The 22,787-nt window shown below is 41.6% G+C and overlaps 1 protein-coding gene across 2 annotated transcripts in view; it reads right to left on the reverse strand.

Annotated features, from left to right (window-relative positions):
* Positions 1-22,787, reverse strand: part of LOC139748126 (uncharacterized) — a 465,017-nt gene that overhangs the window by 421,315 nt on the left and 20,915 nt on the right. For both annotated transcript variants that reach the window (XM_071660799.1, XM_071660798.1), the window contains exon 2: positions 69-269. In XM_071660799.1, the coding sequence (XP_071516900.1) occupies positions 69-236 (168 nt within the window). In that variant the 5' untranslated portion in view covers positions 237-269. The remainder of the gene's footprint in view (positions 1-68; positions 270-22,787) is intronic.

Here is a 22,787-nt window from a genome sequence, read left to right on the forward strand (position 1 = left end):
AAGATACTCATTCTGATACACACTTACTTACTGAACTCACCTTAATTAAACAGCAACAGAGTACTTACATGCAATGGTATCTGTGATGAAGACTGACCAGATGGCTTTTTTGGTTTAGGAGGAACAACTGGTCCAATCTTTTTTCCACCTCCAGGTGAATACTGCTGAGGAGTGGCATTACTAATGTGTAACCGACCCAACTCATCCGTCACATTACTATATGTGTTACTATACATCTTCACACATCAAATATCTCACTGTCGTCCACTCTAAAAATAAAAGAGAAAAATACAAAGTTGAAAATAAATACAATGACCTTAATTCAAAGATTCATTTTTTCCTGAAGAAGAAAGGTATTTTCTAAGGAAATGACATAAACAAAGGTATAATTACCAAGAAGAAAGCTTATTCAGAATGGATGTAAAAACAGAATTCCATTCATATACAACAGTAAATCTGTCACAATACCAGTATCAGATATGAAGCACTCTAGACAACAAACTTTATCTTCATCCACACCATTATACACATATGACAATATCTCTAACAGTATTATATTATTCATTATCCCTGGGGATAGGGGAGGAAGAAAACTTCCCACACATTCTTCACATGTCGTGAAAGGCGACTAAAGGGGACGGGAGTGGGGGGCTAGAAACCCTCCCCTCCTTATATTTTAACTTTCTAAAAGGGGAAACAGAAGAAGGAGTCACGCAAAGAGTGCTCATTCTCCTTGAAGGCTCAGACTGGGGTGTCTAAATGTGTGTGGATGTAACCAAGATGAGAAAAAAGGAGATAGGTAGTATGTTTGAGGAAAGGAACCTGGATGTTTTGGCTATGAGTGAAACAAAGCTCAAGGGTAAAGGGGAAGAGTGGTTTGGGAATGTTTTGCGAGTAAAGTCATGGGTTGATGAGAGGACAAGAGCAAGGGAAGGAGTAGCATTACTCCTGAAACAAGAGTGGTGGGAGTATGTGATGGAATGTAAAAAAGTAAACTCTAAATTGATATGGGTAAATCTGAAAGTGGAAGGAGAGAGTTGGGTGATTACTGGTGCATATGCACCTGGGCATGAGAAGAAAGATCATGAGAGGCAAGTGTTTTGGGAGCAGCCGAGTGAGTGTGTTGGTAGTTTTGATGCACGAGACCGGGTTATAGTGATGGGTGATTTGAATGCAAAGGAGAGTAATGTGGCAGTTGAGTGAATAATTGGTGTACATGGGGTGTTCAGTGTTGTAAATGGAAATGGTGAAGAGCTTGTAGATTTGTGTGCTGAAAAAGGACTGGAGATTGGGAATAACTGGTTTAAAAAGAGATATACATAAGTATACATATGTAAGTAAGAGATATGGCCAGAGAGTGTTATTGGATTACGTGTTAATTGATAGGCACGTGAAAGAGAGACTTTTGGATGTTAATGTGCTGAGAGGTGCATCTGGAGGGATGTCTCATCATTATCTTGTGGAGGCAAAGGTGAAGATTTATAAAGAATTTCAGAAAAGAAGAGAGAATGTTGGGGTGAAGAGAGTGGTGAGAGTAAGTGAGCTTGGGAGGGAGACTTGTGAGAGGAAGTACCAGCAGAGACTGAGTGCAGAATGGAAAAAGGTGAGAGTAAAGGATATCAGGGGAGTGGGGGAGGAATGGGATGTATTCAAGAAAGCACTGATGGTTTGCGCAAAAGATGCTTGTGGCATGAGAAGTGTGGGGGGTGGGCAGATTAGAAAGGGTAGTGAGTGGTGGGAAGAAGAAGTAAGACTATTGGTGAAAGAGAAGAGAGGCATTTGGACAATTTTTGCAGGGAAATAATGTAAATGACTGGGAGATGTATAAAGGAAAGAGACAGGAAGTCAAGAGAAAGGTGCAAGAGGTGAAAAAGAGGGCAAATGAGAATTGGGATGAGAGAGTATCATTAAATCTTAGAGAGAATAAAAAGATGTTTTGGAAGGAGGTAAATAAAGTGCATAAGACAAGAGAACAAGTGGAAACATCGATGAAGGGGGCTAATGCAGGGGTAATAACAAGTACTGGTGATGTGAGGAGATGGAGTGAGTATTTTGAAGGTTTCTTGAATGTGTTAGATGACAGAGTGGCAGATACAGGGTGTTTTGGTTGAGGTGGTGTGCAAAGTGAGAGGGTTAGGGAGAATGATTTGATAAACAGAGAAGAGGTATTAAAAGCTATGCGGAAGATGAAAGCCAGCAAGTCAGCGGGTTTGGATGGTACTGCAGTGGAATTTATCAAAAAAGGGGGTGACTGTGTTGTTCACTGGTTGGTAAGGATATCTAACATACGTATGACTCATGGTGAGGTGCTTGAGGACTGGCGGAATGCACACATAGTGCCATTCTACAAAGGCAAAGGGGATAAAGGTAAGTGCTCAAATTACAGAGGAATAAGTTTGTTGAGTATTCCTGGAAAATTATATGGGAGGGTATTGACTGAGAGGGTGAAGGGATGAACAGAGCATCAGACTGGGGAGGAGCAGTGAGGTTTCAGAAGTGGTAGAGGATCAGGTGTTTGCTTTGAAGAATGTATGTGAGAAATACTTAGAAAAGCAAATGGATTTGTATGTACCATTTATGGATCTGGAGAAGGCATATGATAGAGTTGACAGAGATGCTCTGTGGAAGATATTAAAAATATATGGTGAGGAAGGCAAGTTACTAGAAGCAGTGAAAAGTTTTTATCGAGGATGTAAGGCATGTGTACGAGTAGGAAGAAAGGAAAGTGACTGGTTCTAAGTGAATGTAGGTTTGCGGCAGGGATGCGTGATGTCTCCATGGTTGTTTGATTTGTTTATGGATGGGGTTGTTAGGGAGGTGAGTGCAAGAGTTTTGGAGAGAGGGTCAAGTATGCAGTCTGTTGTGGATGAGAGAGCTTGGGAAGTGAGTCAGTTGTTGTTCACTGATGATACAGCACTGGTGGCTGATTCGGGTGAGAAACTGCAGAAGCTGGTGACTGAGTTTGGTAAAGTGTGGGAAAGAAGAAAGCTGAGAGTAAATGTGAATACGAGCAAGGTTATTAGGTACAGTAGGGTTGAGGGACAAGTCAATTGGGAGGTAAGTTTGAATGGAGAAAAACTGGAGGAAATGAGGTATTTCCGACATCTGGGAGTGGATATGGCAGCGGATGGAGCCATGGAAGTGGATGTGAGTCACAGGGTGGGGGAGGGGGGCAAAAGTTCTGGGAGCGTTGAGAAATGCGTGGAAGGCGAGAACATTATCTCAGAAAGCAAAAATGAGTATGTTTGAAGGAATAGTAGTTCCAACAATGTTATATGGTTGCGAGGCGTGGGCTATAGATAGAGTTGTGCGGAATAGGGTGGATGTGTTGGAAATGAAATGTTTGAGGACAATATGTGGTGTGAGGTGGTTTGATCGAGTAAGTAATGAAAGGTTAAGAGAGATGTGTGGTGATAAGAAGAGTGTGGTTGAGAGAGCAGAAGAGGGTGTTCTGAAATGGTTTGGTCATATGGAGAGAATGAGTAAGGAAAGATTGACCAAGAGGATATATGTGTCACAGGTGGAGGGAATGAGGAGAAGTGGGAGACCAAATTGGAGGTGGAAGGATGGAGTGAAAAAAATTTTGAGCAATCGAGGCCTGTACATGCAGAAGGGTGAAAGGCGTGCAAGAAATAGAGTGAATTGGAATGATGTGGTATATCTGGATTGACGTGCTGTCAATGGATTGAACCAGGGCATGTGAAGCATCTGGGGTAATGGGGTAAACCATGGAAAGTTTTGTGGGGCCTGGATGTGGAAAGGGAGCTGTGGTTTCGGTGCATTATACATGACAGCTAGAGACTGAGTGTGAACAAATGTGGCCTTAGATGTCTTTTCCTAGCGCTACCTCGTGTGCCAGCAAGGTGAGGGGGTTGTCATTTCAAGTGTGGCAGAGTGGCAACGGAAATGAATGAAGGCAGCAAGTATGAATTATGTACATGTGTATATACATATATGTCTGTGTATGGATAGATATGTATACTTTGAAATGTATAGTTATGTATATGTGTGTGTGTGTGGACGTGTATATATATGCACGTGTATGTGGGTGGGGTGGGCCATTCTTTCGTTTGTTTCCTTACGCTACCTCGCTAATGCAGGAGACAGCAGCAAAGTATAATAATAAAAAAATCATTCATCGTATTTGATCGTCATTTCCCGCGTCAGCAAGGTAGCGCCATGAAACAAACGAAGAATGGCCCATCCACTCATATACACACACACACATATATATATATGTATATATATATATATATATATATATATATATATATATATATATATATATATATATATATATATATATTTCTTTCTTTTAAACTATTCGCCATTTCCCGCATTAGCGAGGTAGCATTAAGAACAGAGGACTGGGCTTTTGTGGGAATACCCTCACCTGGCCCAATTCTCTGTTCCTTCTTTTTGGAAAAAAAAAAAAAAAAAAAAAAAAGTATTTCTCACATACATTCTTCAAAGCAAACACCTGATCCACACATCCTCTACCACTTCTGAAACCACACTGGATTTGTATGTAGCATTTATGGATCTGGAGAAGGCATACAATAGAGTTGATAGAGATGCTCTGTGGAAGGTATTAAGAATATATGGTGTGGGAGGCAAGTTGTTAGAAGCAGTGAAAAGTTTTTATCAAGGATGTAAGGCATGTGTACGTGTAGGAAGAGAGGAAAGTGATTGGTTCTCAGTGAATGTAGGTTTGCAGCAGGGGTGTGTGATGTCTCCATGGTTGTTTAATTTGTTTATGGATGGGGTTGTTAGGGAGGTAAATGCAAGAGTTTTGGAAAGAGGGGCAAGGATGAAGTCTGTTGGGGATGAGAGAGCTTGGGAAGTGAGTCAGTTGTTGTTCGCTGATGATACAGCGCTGGTGGCTGATTCATGTGAGAAACTGCAGAAGCTGGTGACTGAGTTTGGTAAAGTGTGTGAAAGAAGAAAGTTAAGAGTAAATGTGAATAAGAGCAAGGTTATTAGGTACAGTAGGGTTGAAGGTCAAGTCAATTGGGAGGTGAGTTTGAATGGAGAAAAACTGGAGGAAGTGAAGTGTTTTAGATATCTGGGAGTGGATCTGGCAGCGGATGGAAACATGGAAGCGGAAGTGGATCATAGGGTGGGGGAGGGGGCGAAAATTCTGGGAGCCTTGAAGAATGTGTGGAAGTTGAGAACATTATCTCGGAAAGCAAAAATGGGTATGTTTGAAGGAATAGTGGTTCCAACAATGTTGTATGGTTGCGAGGCGTGGACTATGGATAGAGTTGTGCGCAGGAGGATGGATGTGCTGGAAATGAGATGTTTGAGGACAATGTGTGGTGTGAGGTGGTTTGATCGAGTAAGTAATGTAAGGGTAAGAGAGATGTGTGGAAATAAAAAGAGCGTGGTTGAGAGAGCAGAAGAGGGTGTTTTGAAATGGTTTGGTCACATGGAGAGAATGAGTGAGGAAAGATTGACCAAGAGGATATATGTGTCGGAGGTGGAGGGAACGAGGAGAAGAGGGAGACCAAATTGGAGGTGGAAAGATGGAGTGAAAAAGATTTTGTGTGATCGGGGCCTGAACATGCAGGAGGGTGAAAGGAGGGCAAGGAATAGAGTGAATTGGAGCGATGTGGTATACCGGGGTTGACGTGCTGTCAGTGGATTGAATGAAGGCATGTGAAGCGTCTGGGGTAAACCATGGAAAGCTGTGTAGGTATGTATATTTGCGTGTGTGGACGTATGTATATACATGTGTATGGGGGTGGGTTGGGCCATTTCTTTCGTCTGTTTCCTTGCGCTACCTCGCAAACACGGGAGACAGCGACAAAAAAAAAAAAAAAAAATATATATATATATATATATATATATATATATATATATATATATATATATATATATATATATAAAAAAAAAAATGATGAGAGGGGAGGATTTCCAGCCCCCCGCTCCCTGTTTGATATATTTGTGGTGAATATACATTAGATAAATAATACTGTAAGGAGGTAATTGCATGCATCAGCAGTATAAGCTACTACCACTAGAAGTCTGTCAGTCACACTGTCATAATTTAATGGTAGTGATTCATAGTTCAGTTTCAGTTTATTCTTCTTGAAATTCTGGATAATAGGCATGCAAAATAATTTGGTTGCGAGGAATGATAACTGAAGTTTCCTGGCAAAGTGAGTTTGAACATCACATATAGTATGTCATTTTTTTGCTAATTGAAAAGTTTTAATGAAAAGGTTCAAAAGAGCTACCCTCTAAACACTGTCAGCATTTGATATGTAGTGGTACATTTCCTACTGACAGTTTCACAAGCTGTTATCAATACTACAGATCTAAAAATTACTGTACTTTTGTCAATATTGTATGGTCATACATTAGCTTAGTGTGTAAGCAATAATATGAGAACTATTTGACTTCTTGGACATTACTGCAAGTTTTTTTTTTTTTTTCCCAAAAGCAGGAACAGAGAAGGGTTCCAGGTGAGGATATTCCCTCAAAGGCCCAGTCCTCTGTTCTTAACGCTACCTCGCTAACGCGGGAAATGGCGAATAGTATGAAAGAAGAAAGATATATATATATATATATATATATATATATATATATATATATATATATATATATATATATATATATACATATATATATATATATATATATATATATATATATCCCATTTGCTCCCTTGTCTTACGCACTTTATTTACCTCCTTCCAGAACATCTTTTTATTCTCCCTAAAATTTAATGATACTCTCACACCCCAACTCTCATTTGCCCTTTTTTTCACCTCTTGCACAAGGTGATAACAAGTAGTGGTGATGTGAGAAGGAGATGGAGTGAGTATTTTGAAGGTTTGTTGAATGTGTTTGATGATAGAGTGGCAGATATAGGATGTTTTGGTCGAGGTGGTGTGCAAAGTGAGAGAGTTAGGGAAAATGATTTGGTAAACAGAGAAGAGGTAGTGAAAGCTTTGCGGAAGATGAAAGCCGGCAAGGCAGCAGGTTTGGATGGTATTGCAGTGGAATTTATTAAAAAAGGGGGTGACTGTATTGTTGACTGGTTGGTAAGGTTATTTAATGTATGTATGACTCATGGTGAGGTGCCTGAGGATTGGCGGAGTGCGTGCATAGTGCCATTGCACAAAGGCAAAGGGGATAAGAGTGAGTGCTCAAATTACAGAGGTATAAGTTTGTTGAGTATTCCTGGTAAAGTATATGGGAGGGTATTGATTGAGAGGGTGAAGGCATGTACAGAGCATCAGATTGGGGAAGAGCAGTGTGGTTTCAGAAGTGGTAGAGGATGTGTGGATCAGGTGTTTGCTTTGAAGAATGTATGTGAGAAATACTTAGAAAAGCAAATGGATTTGTATGTAGCATTTATGGATCTGGAGAAGACATATGATAGAGTTGATAGAGATGCTCTGTGGAAGGTATTAAGAATATATGGTGTGGGAGGAAAGTTGTTAGAAGCAGTGAAAAGTTTTTATCGAGGATGTAAGGCATGTGTACATGTAGGAAGAGAGGAAAGTGATTGGTTCTCAGTGAATGTAGGTTTGCGGCAGGGGTGTGTGATGTCTCCATGGTTGTTTAATTTGTTTATGGATGGGGTTGTTAGGGAGGTAAATGCAAGAGTTTTGGAAAGAGGGGCAAGTATGAAGTCTGTTGGGGATGAGAGAACTTGGGAAGTGAGTCAGTTGTTGTTCGCTGATGATACAGCGCTGGTGGCTGATTCATGTGAGAAACTGCAGAAGCTGGTGACTGAGTTTGGTAAAGTGTGTGGAAAAAGAAAGTTAAGAGTAAATGTGAATAAGAGCAAGGTAATTAGGTACAGTAGGGTTGAGGGTCAAGTCAATTGGGAGGTGAGTTTGAATGGAGAAAAACTGGAGGAAGTGCAGTGTTTTAGATATCTGGGAGTGGATCTGGCAGCGGATGGAAACATGGAAGCGGAAGTGGATCATAGGGTGGGGGAGGGGGCGAAAATTCTGGGGGCCTTGAAGAATGTGTGGAAGTCGAGAACATTATCTCGGAAAGCAAAAATGGGTATGTTTGAAGGAATAGTGGTTCCAACAATGTTGTATGGTTGCGAGGCGTGGGCTATGGATAGAGTAGTGCGCAGGAGGATGGATGTGCTGGAAATGAGATGTTTGAGGACAATGTGTGGTGTGAGGTGGTTTGATCGAGTGAGTAACGTAAGGGTAAGAGAGATGTGTGGAAATAAAAAGAGCGTGGTTGAGAGAGCAGAAGAGGGTGTTTTGAAGTGGTTTGGGCACATGGAGAGAATGAGTGAGGAAAGATTGACCAAGAGGATATATGTGTCGGAGGTGGAGGGAACGAGGAGAAGAGGGAGACCAAATTGGAGGTGAAAAGATGGAGTGAAAAAGATTTTGTGTGATCGGGGCCTGAACATGCAGGAGGGTGAAAGGAGGGCAAGGAATAGAGTGAATTGGAGCGATGTGGTATACCGGGGTTGACGTTCTGTCAGTGGATTGAATCAAGGCATGTGAAGCGTCTGGGGTAAACCATGGAAAGCTGTGTAGGTGTGTATATTTGCGTGTGTGGACGTATGTATATACATGTGTATGGGGGTGGGTTGGGCCATTTCTTTCGTCTGTTTCCTTGCGCTACCTCGCAAACGCGGGAGACAGCAACAAAGTATAATAAAATAATAATAAATAATATATAGGTGAAAAAAAGGGCAAATGAGAGTTGGGGTGAGAGACTATCAGTAAATTTTAGGGAGAATAAAAAGATGTTCTGGAAGGAGGTAAATAGGGTGCGTAAGACAAGGGAGCAAATGGGAACTTCAGTGAAGGGCGTAAATGGGGAGGTGATAACAAGTAGTGGTGATGTGAGAAGGAGATGGAATGAGTATTTTGAAGGTTTGTTGAATGTGTCTGATGACAGAGTGGCAGATATAGGGTGTTTTGGTCGAAGTGGTGTGCAAAGTGAGAGGGTTAGGGAAAATGATTTGGTAAACAGAGAAGAGGTAGTAAAAGCTTTGCGGAAGATGAAAGCCGGCAAGGCAGCAGGTTTGGATGGTATTGCAGTGGAATTTATTAAAAAAGGGGGTGACTGTATTGTTGACTGGTTGGTAAGGTTATTTAATGTATGTATGACTCATGGTGAGGTGCCTGAGGATTGGCGGAATGCGTGCATAGTGCCATTGCACAAAGGCAAAGGGGATAAGAGTGAGTGCTCAAATTACAGAGGTATAAGTTTGTTGAGTATTCCTGGTAAACTATATGGGAGGGTATTGATTGAGAGGGTGAAGGCATGTACAGAGCATCAGATTGGGGAAGAGCAGTGCGGTTTCAGAAGTGGTAGAGGATGTGTGGATCAGGTGTTTGCTTTGAAGAATGTATGTGAGAAATACTTAGAAAAGCAAATGGATTTGTATGTAGCATTTATGGATCTGGAGAAGGCATATGATAGAGTTGATAGAGATGCTCTGTGGAAGGTATTAAGAATATATGGTGTGGGAGGCAAGTTGTTAGAAGCAGTGAAAAGTTTTTATCGAGGATGTAAGGCATGTGTACGTGTAGGAAGAGAGGAAAGTGATTGGTTCTCAGTGAATGTAGGTTTGCGGCAGGGGTGTGTGATGTCTCCATGGTTGTTTAATTTGTTTATGGATGGGGTTGTTAGGGAGGTAAATGCAAGAGTCCTGGAAAGAGGGGCAAGTATGAAGTCTGTTGGGGATGAGAGAGCTTGGGAAGTGAGTCAGTTGTTGTTCGCTGATGATACAGCGCTGGTGGCTGATTCATGTGAGAAACTGCAGAAGCTGGTGACTGAGTTTGGTAAAGTGTGTGGAAGAAGAAAGTTAAGAGTAAATGTGAATAAGAGCAAGGTTATTAGGTACAGTAGGGTTGAGGGTCAAGTCAATTGGGAGGTGAGTTTGAATGGAGAAAAACTGGAGGAAGTGAAGTGTTTTAGATATCTGGGAGTGGATCTGTCAGCGGATGGAACCATGGAAGCGGAAGTGGATCATAGGGTGGGGGAGGGGGCGAAAATTTTGGGAGCCTTGAAAAATGTGTGGAAGTCGAGAACATTATCTCGGAAAGCAAAAATGGGTATGTTTGAAGGAATAGTGGTTCCAACAATGTTGTATGGTTGCGAGGCGTGGGCTATGGATAGAGTTGTGCGCAGGAGGATGGATGTGCTGGAAATGAGATGTTTGAGGACAATGTGTGGTGTGAGGTGGTTTGATCGAGTAAGTAACGTAAGGGTAAGAGAGATGTGTGGAAATAAAAAGAGCGTGGTTGAGAGAGCAGAAGAGGGTGTTTTGAAATGGTTTGGGCACATGGAGAGAATGAGTGAGGAAAGATTGACCAAGAGGATATATGTGTCGGAGGTGGAGGGAAAGAGGAGAAGAGGGAGACCAAATTGGAGGTGGAAAGATGGAGTGAAAAAGATTTTGTGTGATCGGGGCCTGAACATGCAGGAGGGTGAAAGGAGGGCAAGGAATAGAGTGAATTGGAGCGATGTGGTATACAGGGGTTGACGTGCTGTCAGTGGATTGAATCAAGGCATGTGAAGCGTCTGGGGTAAACCATGGAAAGCTGTGTAGGTATGTATATTTGCGTGTGTGGACGTGTGTATGTACGTGTGTATGGGGGTTGGGCCATTTCTTTCGTCTGTTTCCTCGCAAACGCGGGAGACAGCGACAAAGTATAAAAAAAAAAAAAAAAAAAAAAAAAAAAAAAATATATATATATATATATATATATATATATATATATATATATATATATATATATATATATATATATATATATAGCAAAGGGGATAAGAGTGAGTGCTCAAATTACAGAGGTATAAGTTTGTTGAGTATTCCTGGTAAATTATACGGGAGGGTATTCATTGAGAGGGTGAAGGCATGTACAGAGCATCAGATTGAGGAAGAGCAGTGTGGTTTCAGAAGTGGTAGAGGATGTGTGGATCAAGTGTTTGCTTTGAAGAATGTATGTGAGAAATACTTAGAAAAGCAAATGGATTTGTATGCAGCATTTATGGATCTGGAGAAGGCATATGATAGAGTTGATAGAGATGCTCTGTGGAAGGTATTAAGAATATATGGTGTGGGAGGCAAGTTGTTAGAAGCAGTGAAAAGTTTTTATCGAGGATGTAAGGCATGTGTACGTGTAGGAAGAGAGGAAAGTGATTGGTTTTCAGTGAATGTAGGTTTGCGGCAGGGGTGTGTGATCCATACATACAAATCCATTTGCTTTTTAAGTATTTCTCCATGGTTGTTTAATTTGTTTATGGATGGGTTTGTTAGGGAGGTGAATGCAAGTTTTGGAAAGAGGGGCAAGTATGAAGTCTGTTGGGGATGAGAAAGCTTGGGAAGTGAGTCAGTTGTTGTTCGCTGATGATACAGCGCTGGTGGCTGATTCATGTGAGAAACTGCAGAAGCTGGTGACTGAGTTTGGTAAAGTGTGTGAAAGAAGAAAGTTAAGAGTAAATGTGAGTCAGAGCAAGGTTATTAGGTACAGTAGGGTTGAGGGTCAAGTCAATTGGGAGGTAAGTTTGAATGGAGAAAAACTGGAGGAAGTAAAGTGTTTTACATATCTGGGAGTGGATCTGGCAGCGGATGGAACCATGGAAGCGGAAGTGGATCATAGGGTGGGGGAGAGGGTGAAAATCCTGGGAGCCTTAAAGAATGTGTGGAAGTCGAGAACATTATCTCGGAAAGCAAAAATGGGTATGTTTGAAGGAATAGTGGTTCCAACAATGTTGTATGGTTGTGAGGCGTGGGCTATGGATAGAGTTGTGCGCAGGAGGATGGATGTGCTGGAAATGAGATGTTTGAGGACAATGTGTGGTGTGAGGTGGTTTGATCGAGTAAGTAACGTAAGGGTAAGAGAGATGTGTGGAAATAAAAAGAGCGTGGTTGAGAGAGCAGAAGAGGGTGTTTTGAAATGGTTTGGGCACATGGAGAGAATGAGTGAGGAAAGATTGACCAAGAGGATATATGTGTCGGAGGTGGAGGGAATGAGGAGAAGTGGGAGACCAAATTGGAGGTGGAAAGATGGAGTGAAAAAGATTTTGTGTGATCGGGGCCTGAACATGCAGGAGGGTGAAAGGAGGGCAAGGAATAGAGTGAATTGGATCGATGAGGTATACCGGGGTTGACGTGCTGTCAGTGGATTGAATCAGGGCATGTGAAGCGTCTGGGGTAAACCATGGAAAGCTGTGTAGGTATGTATATTTGCGTGTATGGACGTGTGTATATACATGTGTATGGGGGTGGGTTGGGCCATTTTCTTTCGTCTGTTTCCTTGCGCTACCTCGCAAACGCGTGAGACAGCGGAAAAAAAAAATATATATATATGTTGGGGTGAAGAGGGTGGTGAGAGTAAGTGAGCTTGGGAAGGAGACTTGTGTGAGGAAGTACCAGGAGAGACTGAGTACAAAATGGAAAAAGGTGAGAACAATGGAAGTAAGGGGAGTGGGGGAGGAATGGGATGTATTTAGGGAATCAGTGATGGATTGCGCAAAAGATGCTTGTGGCATGAGAAGTGTGGGAGGTGGGCAGATTAGAAAGGGTAGTGAGTGGTGGGATGAAGAAGTAAGATTATTAGTAAAAGAGAAGAGAGAGGCATTTGGACGATTTTTGCAGGGAAAAAATGCAATTGAGTGGGAGATGTATTAAAGAAAGAGACAGGAGGTCAAGAGAAAAGTGCAAGAGGTGAAAAAGAGGGCAAATGAGAGTTGGGGTGAGAGAGAGTATCATTAAAATTTAGGGAGAATAAAAAGATGTTCTGGAAGGAGGTAAATAAAGTGCGTAAGACAAGGGAGCAAATGGGAACTTCAGTGAAGGGCGCAAATGGGGAGGTGATAACAAGTAGTGGTGATGTGAGAAGGAGATGGAGTGAGTATTTTGAAGGTTTGTTGAATGTGTTTGATGATAGAGTGGCAGATATAGGATGTTTTGGTCGAGGTGGTGTGCAAAGTGAGAGAGTTAGGGAAAATGATTTGGTAAACAGAGAAGAGGTAGTGAAAGCTTTGCGGAAGATGAAAGCCGGCAAGGCAGCAGGTTTGGATGGTATTGCAGTGGAATTTATTAAAAAAGGGGGTGACTGTATTGTTGACTGGTTGGTAAGGTTATCTAATGTATGTATGACTCATGGTGAGGTGCCTGAGGATTGGCGGAGTGCGTGCATAGTGCCATTGCACAAAGGCAAAGGGGATAAGAGTGAGTGCTCAAATTACAGAGGTATAAGTTTGTTGAGTATTCCTGGTAAAGTATATGGGAGGGTATTGATTGAGAGGGTGAAGGCATGTACAGAGCATCAGATTGGGGAAGAGCAGTGTGGTTTCAGAAGTGGTAGAGGATGTGTGGATCAGGTGTTTGCTTTGAAGAATGTATGTGAGAAATACTTAGAAAAGCAAATGGATTTGTATGTAGCATTTATGGATCTGGAGAAGACATATGATAGAGTTGATAGAGATGCTCTGTGGAAGGTATTAAGAATATATGGTGTGGGAGGAAAGTTGTTAGAAGCAGTGAAAAGTTTTTATCGAGGATGTAAGGCATGTGTACATGTAGGAAGAGAGGAAAGTGATTGGTTCTCAGTGAATGTAGGTTTGTGGCAGGGGTGTGTGATGTCTCCATGGTTGTTTAATTTGTTTATGGATGGGGTTGTTAGGGAGGTAAATGCAAGAGTTTTGGAAAGAGGGGCAAGTATGAAGTCTGTTGGGGATGAGAGAACTTGGGAAGTGAGTCAGTTGTTGTTCGCTGATGATACAGCGCTGGTGGCTGATTCATGTGAGAAATTGCAGAAGCTGGTAAAGTGTGTGAAAGAAGAAAATTAAGAGTAAATGTGAATAAGAGCAAGGTTATTAGGTACAGTAGGGTTGAGGGTCAAGTCAATTGGGAGGTAAGTTTGAATGGAGATAAACTGGAGGAAGTAAAGTGTTTTAGACATCTGGGAGTGGAGCTGGCAGCAGATGGAACCATGGAAGCGGAAGTGAATCATAGGGTCGGGGAGGGGGCGAAAATCCTGGGAGCCTTGAAGAATGCGTGGAAGTCAAGAACATTATCTCGGAAAGCAAAAATGGGTATGTTTGAAGGATTAGTGGTTCCAACAATGTTGTATGGTTGCGAGGCGTGGGCTATGGATAGAGTTTTGCGCAGGAGGGTGGATGTGCTGGAAATGAGATGTTTGAGGACAATGTGTGGCGTGAGGTGGTTTGATCGAGTAAGTAATGTAAGGGTAAGAGAGATGTGTGGAAATAAAAAGAGCGTGGTTGAGAGAGCAGAAGAGGGTGTTTTGAAATGGTTTGGGCACATGGAGAGAATGAGTGAGGAAACATTGACCAAGAGGATATATGTGTCGGAGGTGGATTGAACGAGGAGAGGTGGGAGACCAAATCGGAGGTGGGAAGATGGAGTGAAAAAGATTTTGTGTGATCGGGGCCTGAACATGCAGGAGGGTGAAAGGAGGGCAAGGAATAGTGTGAATTGGATCGATGTGGTATACCGGGGTTGACGTGCTGTCAGTGGATTGAATCAGGGCATGTGAAGCGTCTGGGGTAAACCATGGAAAGTTGTGTGGGGCCTGGATGTGGAAAGGGAGATGTGGTTTCGGGCATTATTGCATGACAGCTAGAGACTGAGTGTGAACAAATGGGGCCTTTGTTGTGTTTTCCTAGTGCTACCTTGCACACATGAGGGGGGGGGGGATGGTATCCCATGTGTGGCGAGGTGGCGATGGGAATGAATAAAGGCAGACAGTGTGAATTGTGTGCATGGGTATATATGTATGTGTCTGTCTGTGTATATATATGTGTACATTGAGATGTATAGATATGTATATTTGCGTGTGTGGATGTGTATGTATATACATTGTGTATGGGGGTGGGTTGGGCCATTTCTTTCGTCTGTTTCCTTGCGCTACCTCGCAAACGCGGGAGACAGCGGCAAAGCAAAATATAAAAAAAAAAAAATATATACATATATTGGGAGCGGGGGGCTGGAAATCCTCCCCTCTCGTTTTTTTTTTTTTTTTTTTTTTTTTTTTTCAAAAGAAGGAACAGAGAAGAGGTCCAGGTGGGGATGTTCCCTCAAAGGCCCTCGCTATCGCGGGAAATGGCGAATAGTATGAAAAAAAAAAAATATATATATATATATATATATATATATATATATATATATATATATATATATATATATATATATATATATACATAAATACCTATACAAGCATGTACATATCAACATATAAACATGTACATACACATACAGAGACATATACATATATACACATGTACATATTCATACTTGCTTGCCCTCATCCATTCCTGGCACTACCCCCACCCCACAAGGAAAGAGCATCGCTACCCCGTGCTTCAGCAAGAGAGCATCTGGAAAAAGAGACAAAAAAGACCAAATTCATTCGCACTCAGTCTCTAGATGTCACGTGTAATGCACCAAAACCACAGCTCCCTATCTGCATCCAGGCCTCACAGACCTTTCCATGGTTTACCTCAAACGTTTCACATGCCCTGGTTCAGTTCATTGACAGCACATCGACCCCAGTATACCACATCATTCCAATTCACTCTGTTCCTTCCAAGCCTCTCACCCTTCTGTATGTTCAGGCCTTGATCACTTAAAATCTTTTTCACTCCAACCTTCCACCTCCAATTTGGTCTCCCGCTCCTCCTTGTTCCCTCCACCTCTGACCCATATATCCTCTTTGTCAATCTTTCCTCAATCATTCTCTCCAGAATTCCAAATCATATTAACACACCCTATTCTGCTCTCTCAACCACATTCTTTTTATTTCCACACATCTCTCTTCCCCTTTCATTATTTAATCAAACGACACCACACCACATGCTGTCCACATACATTTCATTTCCAAAACATCCACCCTCCTCCATACAACCTAAGTTGTAGACCATGCCTTGCAACCATTTAAATTGTTGGAACTACTATACTTTCAAACAAAATTCTAACATACAATCTTTTAAATCAAAAGCAGGATGAACTTCTTGGGCACTACCAGTAATTTGTAAGGGTGAAAATGGTGTACTATGGTACTATGATTCACTAAAGTGAAGACATCTAGCACATCAAATTCTACCCTTACATTACTTACTCAATCAAACCACCTTACACCACATATTGTCCTCATGCATTTCATTTCCAACACATCCATCCTTCTCTGTACAACCCTATCTATAGTCCATGCCTCACAACCAAATAACATTGTTGGAACTACTATTCCTCAAACATATCTATTTTTGCTCTCTAAGATAATGTTCTCTCCTTTCACACATTCTTCATCGCTCCTAAAACCTTCGCCCCCTCCCCCACCCTGTGACTCACTTCCACTTCCATGGTTCCATCTGCTGCTAAATCCACTCCAAGGTATTAAAACACTTCACCTCCTCCAATTTTTCTCCACTCAAACTTACATCCCAATTAACTTGTCCCTCAACCCAACTGAATAATAACCTAATAACCTTGCTCTTATTCACGTTTACTCTCAACTTTCTCCTTTCACACACTTTTCCAAACTCAGTCACCAACATCTGCAGTTTCTCATATGAATCAGCCACTAGAGCTGTATCATCGGCAAACAGCAACTGACACCTCCCAGGCACTCTCATCCACAACAGACTGCATATTTGCCCCTTTCTCTAAAACTCTTGCATTTACCTCCATAACCACCCCATCCATAAACAAATTAAACAACCATGGGGACATCACACACCCCTGCCACATACGAATATTCGCTGGGAACCAATATATATACATATATATATATTGGGGGGGTGTCATTTCATGTGTGGCGGGGTGGCAGCAGGAATGGATGAAGGCAGCATGTATGAATATGTACATGTGTTATATATATGTATGTGTCTCTGTAGGTATATGTCTGTATACGTTGAAATGTATAGGTATGTATATGTACGTTTGTGGACATATATGTACATACATGTGTATGTGGGTGGGTTTGGCCATTCTTTCATCTGTTTCCTTGCTCTACCTCACTAATGCGGGAGACAGCGTCAAAGTATAATATAATAATAATATGATGATGATGATACAGCGGCAGATATAGGGTGTTTTTGTCGAGGTGGTGTGTGAAGTGAGAGGGTCAGGGAGAATGATTTGGTAAACAGAGAAGAGTTAGTGAAAGCTTTGTGGAAGATGAAAGCCAGCAAGGTGGCAGGTTTGGATGGTGTTCTAGTGGAATTTATCAAAAACAGGGGTGACTGTATTGTTGATTGGTTGGTGAGGATATTCAATATATGTATGGTTTGTGGTGAAGTGCCTGAGGACTGGCAGAATGCATGCATAGTGCCATTCTACAAAGGCAAAGGGGATAAAGGTGAGTGTTCAAATTACAGAGGTATAAGTTTGTTGAGTATTCCTGGGAAATTATATGGGAGGGTATTCATTGAGAGGGTGAAGGCATATACAGGTCATCAGATTGGGGAAGAGCAGTGTGGTTTCAGAAGTGGTAGAGGATGTGTGAATCAGGTGTTTGCTTTGAAGAATGTATGTGAGAAATACTTAGAAAAACAGATGGATTTGTATGTAGCATTTATGGATCTGGAGAAGGCATATGATAAAGTTGATAGAGATGCTCTGTGGAAGGTATTAAGTGTATGTGTGGCAAACTAGCAAGAGTTTCTCAAGAAAGGGTGTGACTTGGGAGGTGAGTCAGTTGCTGTTTGCAGATGTCACATCTCTGGTGGCAAATTCCAGGCTGAAACTCCAGAGGCTGGTGTCAGAGTTTGGAATAGGATATGAAAGAAAGCTGTGTTCCTGGAAACAACACCAGGTACTGAGGTACAGCAGGGCAGTGACAGGATGATTTGATTGTAAGTTTTAATAGGGTGAACTTGAGGAAGATGAGTATTTCAAATACCTGAGAAATATGGTGGAAGAAAGGGCTAAAGTCCTGGGTGCATTAACAAGCATGAGGGTTAGGTCGATCTTTATAAAGGTAAAGATGAGTAAGTTTGAAGGTACAGTGGCCTAACAACATTGTATGGATATAGGTCTTGGGTCTCAAATCCAAAGAAAAGGATGAGGGTGGATGCATCACTAATGAAATGCCTGAAGAAAACATATGACCACATAGATCATATGAGGTATGAAAATGTAAAGAGAATGATGTTGCAGTATAGGCAGTTTAACTGATATGGATGACTTGGATGTGTAGAAATAGTTCATAGTTAAGTGAAAGTATGAGTAAAAGGAGAATTTTAGAATTATGTCAAAAGTAGAGGAAACAAGGGGAGAGGTGGACCAAGAAGCTAGGATGGAGGAAAGGACTCCAGGATCCTTAGAGGTAGCACAGCTTGTACGAGAAAGGGCAAATTGGATCAATGTAGTACATGAGCGAGCTATATGCTGTGTATGGGCTGAGCCAAGGCAGATACAGCAGCAAAGATAAATCATGGAGTTATCTATGGATAAAGAGCTCTGATTCTGGTGTGTTATGCATATTTAGAAAGCAGGTGTTTGTTCCCGATGCTACCTAGTGTGGCAGGAAACGTAATTATGTAAAATAAAAAATTTTATTGTAAATATAACAGAGCTTATTTTTATCATTATCATTATTATCATCATTATTATTATCATTAGTATTATCATTATCATATTCAATCGCTGTTTCCTGTATCAGCGAGGTAGCACCAGGAAACAGACAAAGAATGGCCCATCCACTCATATACACATATATACATACATAAACACCCATACATAAGCATACACATACATATACGTACATACCAACATATATACACATATACATACACATACACATATATATATATATATTTGATTTGATTTATTTTACTTTGTTGCTGTCTCCCGCATTAGCGAGGTAGCGCAAGGAAACAGACGAAAGAATGCCCCAACCCACCCACATACACATGTATATACATACACGTCCACACACGCAAATATACATACCTATACATCTCAACGTATACATATATATACACACACAGACATATATATATATATATATATATTTTTTTTTTGCTTTGTCGCTGTCTCCTGCGTTTGCGAGGTAGCGCAAGGAAACAGACGAAAGAAATGGCCCAACCCACCCCCATACACATGTATATACATACACGTCCACACACACAAATATACATATCTGCACAGCTTTCCATGGTTTACCCCAGACGCTTCACATGCTCTGATTCAATCCACTGACAGCACGTCGACCCTGGTATACCACATCGTCCCAATTCACTCTATTCCTTGCCCTCCTTTCACCCTCCTGCATGTTCAGGCCCCAATCACTCAAAATCTTTTTCACTCCATCTTTCCACCTCCAATTTGGTCTCCCACTTCTCCTGGTTCCCTCCACCTCTAACACATATATCCTCATTGTCAATCTTTCCTCACTCATTCTCTCCATGTGACCAAACCATTTCAAAGCACCCTCTTCTGCTCTCTCAACCACACTCTTTTCATTACCACACATCTCTCTTAACCTATTATTACTTACTCGATCAAACCACCTCACACCACATATTGTCCTCAAACATCTCATTTCCAGCACATCCATCCTCCTCCACACAACTCTATCTATAGCCCACACCTCGCGACCATATAACATTGTTGGAACCACCATTCCTTCAAACATACCCATTTTTGTTTTCTGAGATAATGTTCTTGACTACCACACATTCTTCAACGCTCACAGAACTTTCACCCCCTCCCCCACCCTATGATTTACTTCTGCTTCTATGGTGACTCACTTCCCTTTCCATGGTTTCATTTGCTGATAATTCCACTCCCAGATATCTAAAACACTTCACTTCCTCCAATCTTTCTCCATTCAAATCTACATCCCAATTAACTTTTCCCTCAACCCTACTGAACCTAATAACCTTGCTCTTATTCACATTTATTCTCAACTTTCTCCTTTCAAGCATTTTTTCAAACTCAGTCACCAACTTCAGCAGTTTCTCACTTGAATCAGCCACTAGATCTGTATCATCAGCGAACAACGACTGACTCACTTCCCAGCCCTCTCATCCCCAACAGACTGCATACTTGCCCTCCCTCTCCAAAACTCTTGCATCTACCTCCCAAACTACCCCATCCATAAACAAATTAAACAACCATGGGGACATCACACACCCCTGCTGCAGACCTACATTTACTTGGAACCAATCACTCTCCTCTCTTCCTACTCATACACATGCCTTACATCTTTGGTAAAAGCTTTTCACTGCTCCTAGCAACTTACCTCCCACACCATACACTCAAGTCCTTCCGCAAAGCATCTCTATCAACCCTATCATGTGCCTTCTCCAGATCTATAAATGCTACAGACAAATCCATCTGTTTTTCTAAGTATTTCTCACACACTTTATTCAAAGCAAACACCTGATCCACATATCCTCTAACACTTCTGATACCACGCTGTTCTTACCCAATCTGATGGTCTGTGCATGCCTTCACCCTCTAAAGCAATACCCTCTCATATAATTTACCAGGAACAATCAACAAATCTATGCCTATGTAGTTTGAACACTCACCTTTATACCCTTAGTCTTTGTAAAATGGCACTAAGCATGCATTCTGCCAATCCTCAGGCACCTCATCATGATCCATACATACACTGAATATCCTTACTAATTAATCAACAACATAGTCACCCCTTTTTTGGTAAATTCAACTGCAATACCATCCAAACCCGCCACCTTGCTGGAATTCATCTTCGGCAAAACTTTCACCACCTCTTCTCTCTTAACCAAACCCCTCTCCCTGACCCTCTCACTTTGCACTCCACCCAAACCAAAACACCTTACACCTGCCACTCTATCATCAAACACATTCAACAAACCTTCAAAAAACTCATTCAAGCTCCACCTCACTTCATCAATACCTTTTATCACTTCCACACTTGCCCCCTTCATTAACATTCCCATTTGTTCCCTTGTCTTCCGCATGTTATTTACCTCCTTCCAAAACATCTTTTTAGTCTCCCTAAAGTTTAATGACACTCTCTCACCACAACTCTCATATGCCCTATTCATCAACCTGTGAACTTTTCTCCTGACCTTCTACAGCTTTCTTTTATATATCTCCCAGTCATTTGCACTCCTTTCTTGCAAGTATCATCAAAATGCCTCTCTATTCTCTTTCACTAACAACTTCACTTCTTCATTCCACCACTCACTACCCTTTCTAATCTGCCTACCTCCCACCTTTCTCATGCCCCAAGCATCTTTTGCACAAGCCATCAATGCTTCCTAAAATACATCCCATTACTCACCCACTCCCCTCATCATTTGCTCTCACCTTTTGCCATTCCACACTCAATCTCTCCTGGTACAGCCTCACACAAGTCTCCTTTCTAAGCTTGCTTACTCCCACCACTCTCTTCTAATCATTCTCTCTTCTTTTTAGGAAACTTCTAAAATTCTTCACCTTAGCCTCCACAAGATAGTGATCAGACATCCCTCCAGCTGCTCCTCTCAGCACATTAGCATTCAGAAGTCTCCCTTTCACACCTATCAATTAACACATAATCCAGTAATGCCCTTTGACCATCTCTCCTACTATGTATACTTATGTATATCCACGAGCCCTTCACCATTTCCATTCACAATATTGAATACCCCATGTACACCAATTATACCCTCAACTGCTATGTTACTCACCTTCGCATTTAAATCATCCATCACTAAAAACCCAGTTTCGTGCATCAAAGCTACTGCCTCACTCAAATGCTCCCAAAACACTTGCCTCTCATGATCTTTCTTCTCATGACCAATGCTTATGTGGTTTCAGTGCATTATACATGACAGCTAGAGACTGAGTGTGAACAAATGTGGCCTTTGCTGTCTTTTCCTAGCGCTACCTCGGGCACATGCGGGGAAGGGGGTTCTCGTTTCATGTGAGGCGGGGTGGCGACGGGAATGAATAAGGGCAGACAGTATGAATTATGTACATGTGTATATATGTATATGTCTGTGTGTGTATATATATGTATACATTGAGATGTATAGATATGTATATGTGCTGTGTCTGGATGTGTATGTATATACATGTGTATGTGATGCTTTGGGCCATTCTTTCGTCTGTTTCCTTGCGCTACCTCGCTAACGTGGGAGACAGCAACAAAGTATAATAAACAAATAGATAAATATATATATTTTATATTCATTATATTTTGTAGCTGTCTCCCGCATTAGCAAGGCAAGATTCATTCACACTCAGTCTCTAGCTGTCATGTATAATGCACCGAAACCACAGCTCCTTTAATACATCCAGGCACCACAAAACTTTCCATGGTTTACTCCACAAGCTTCACATGCCCTGGTTCAATCCAATGACAGTACCTCGACCCCAGTATACCAAATCGTTCCAATTCACTCTTCCTTGCACGCCTTTCACCCTCCTGCATGTTCAGGCCCCGATCACTCAAAATCTTTTCCACCTCATCTTTCCACCTCCAATTTGGTCTCCCACTTCTCATTCCCTTCACCTATGACATATATACCCTCTTGGTCAATCTTTCCTCACTCATTCGCTCCATGTGACCAAACCATTTCAAAACACCTTCTTCTGCTCTCTCAACCACACTCTTTTCATTACCATACATCTCTCTTACCCTTTTATTACTTACTCCATCAAACCACCTCACACCACATATTGTCCTCAAACATCTCATTTCCAGCACATCCACCCTCCTCTGCACAACACTATCTATAGCCCATGCCTCGCAACCACATAACATTTTTGGAACCACTGTTCCTTCAACCATACCCATTTTTGCTTTCCAAGACAATATTCTCGACTTCCACACATT

The sequence above is a fragment of the Panulirus ornatus genome, chromosome 72, assembly GCF_036320965.1.
Source record: "Panulirus ornatus isolate Po-2019 chromosome 72, ASM3632096v1, whole genome shotgun sequence".
Classification (NCBI taxonomy): Eukaryota; Metazoa; Arthropoda; class Malacostraca; order Decapoda; family Palinuridae; genus Panulirus; species Panulirus ornatus.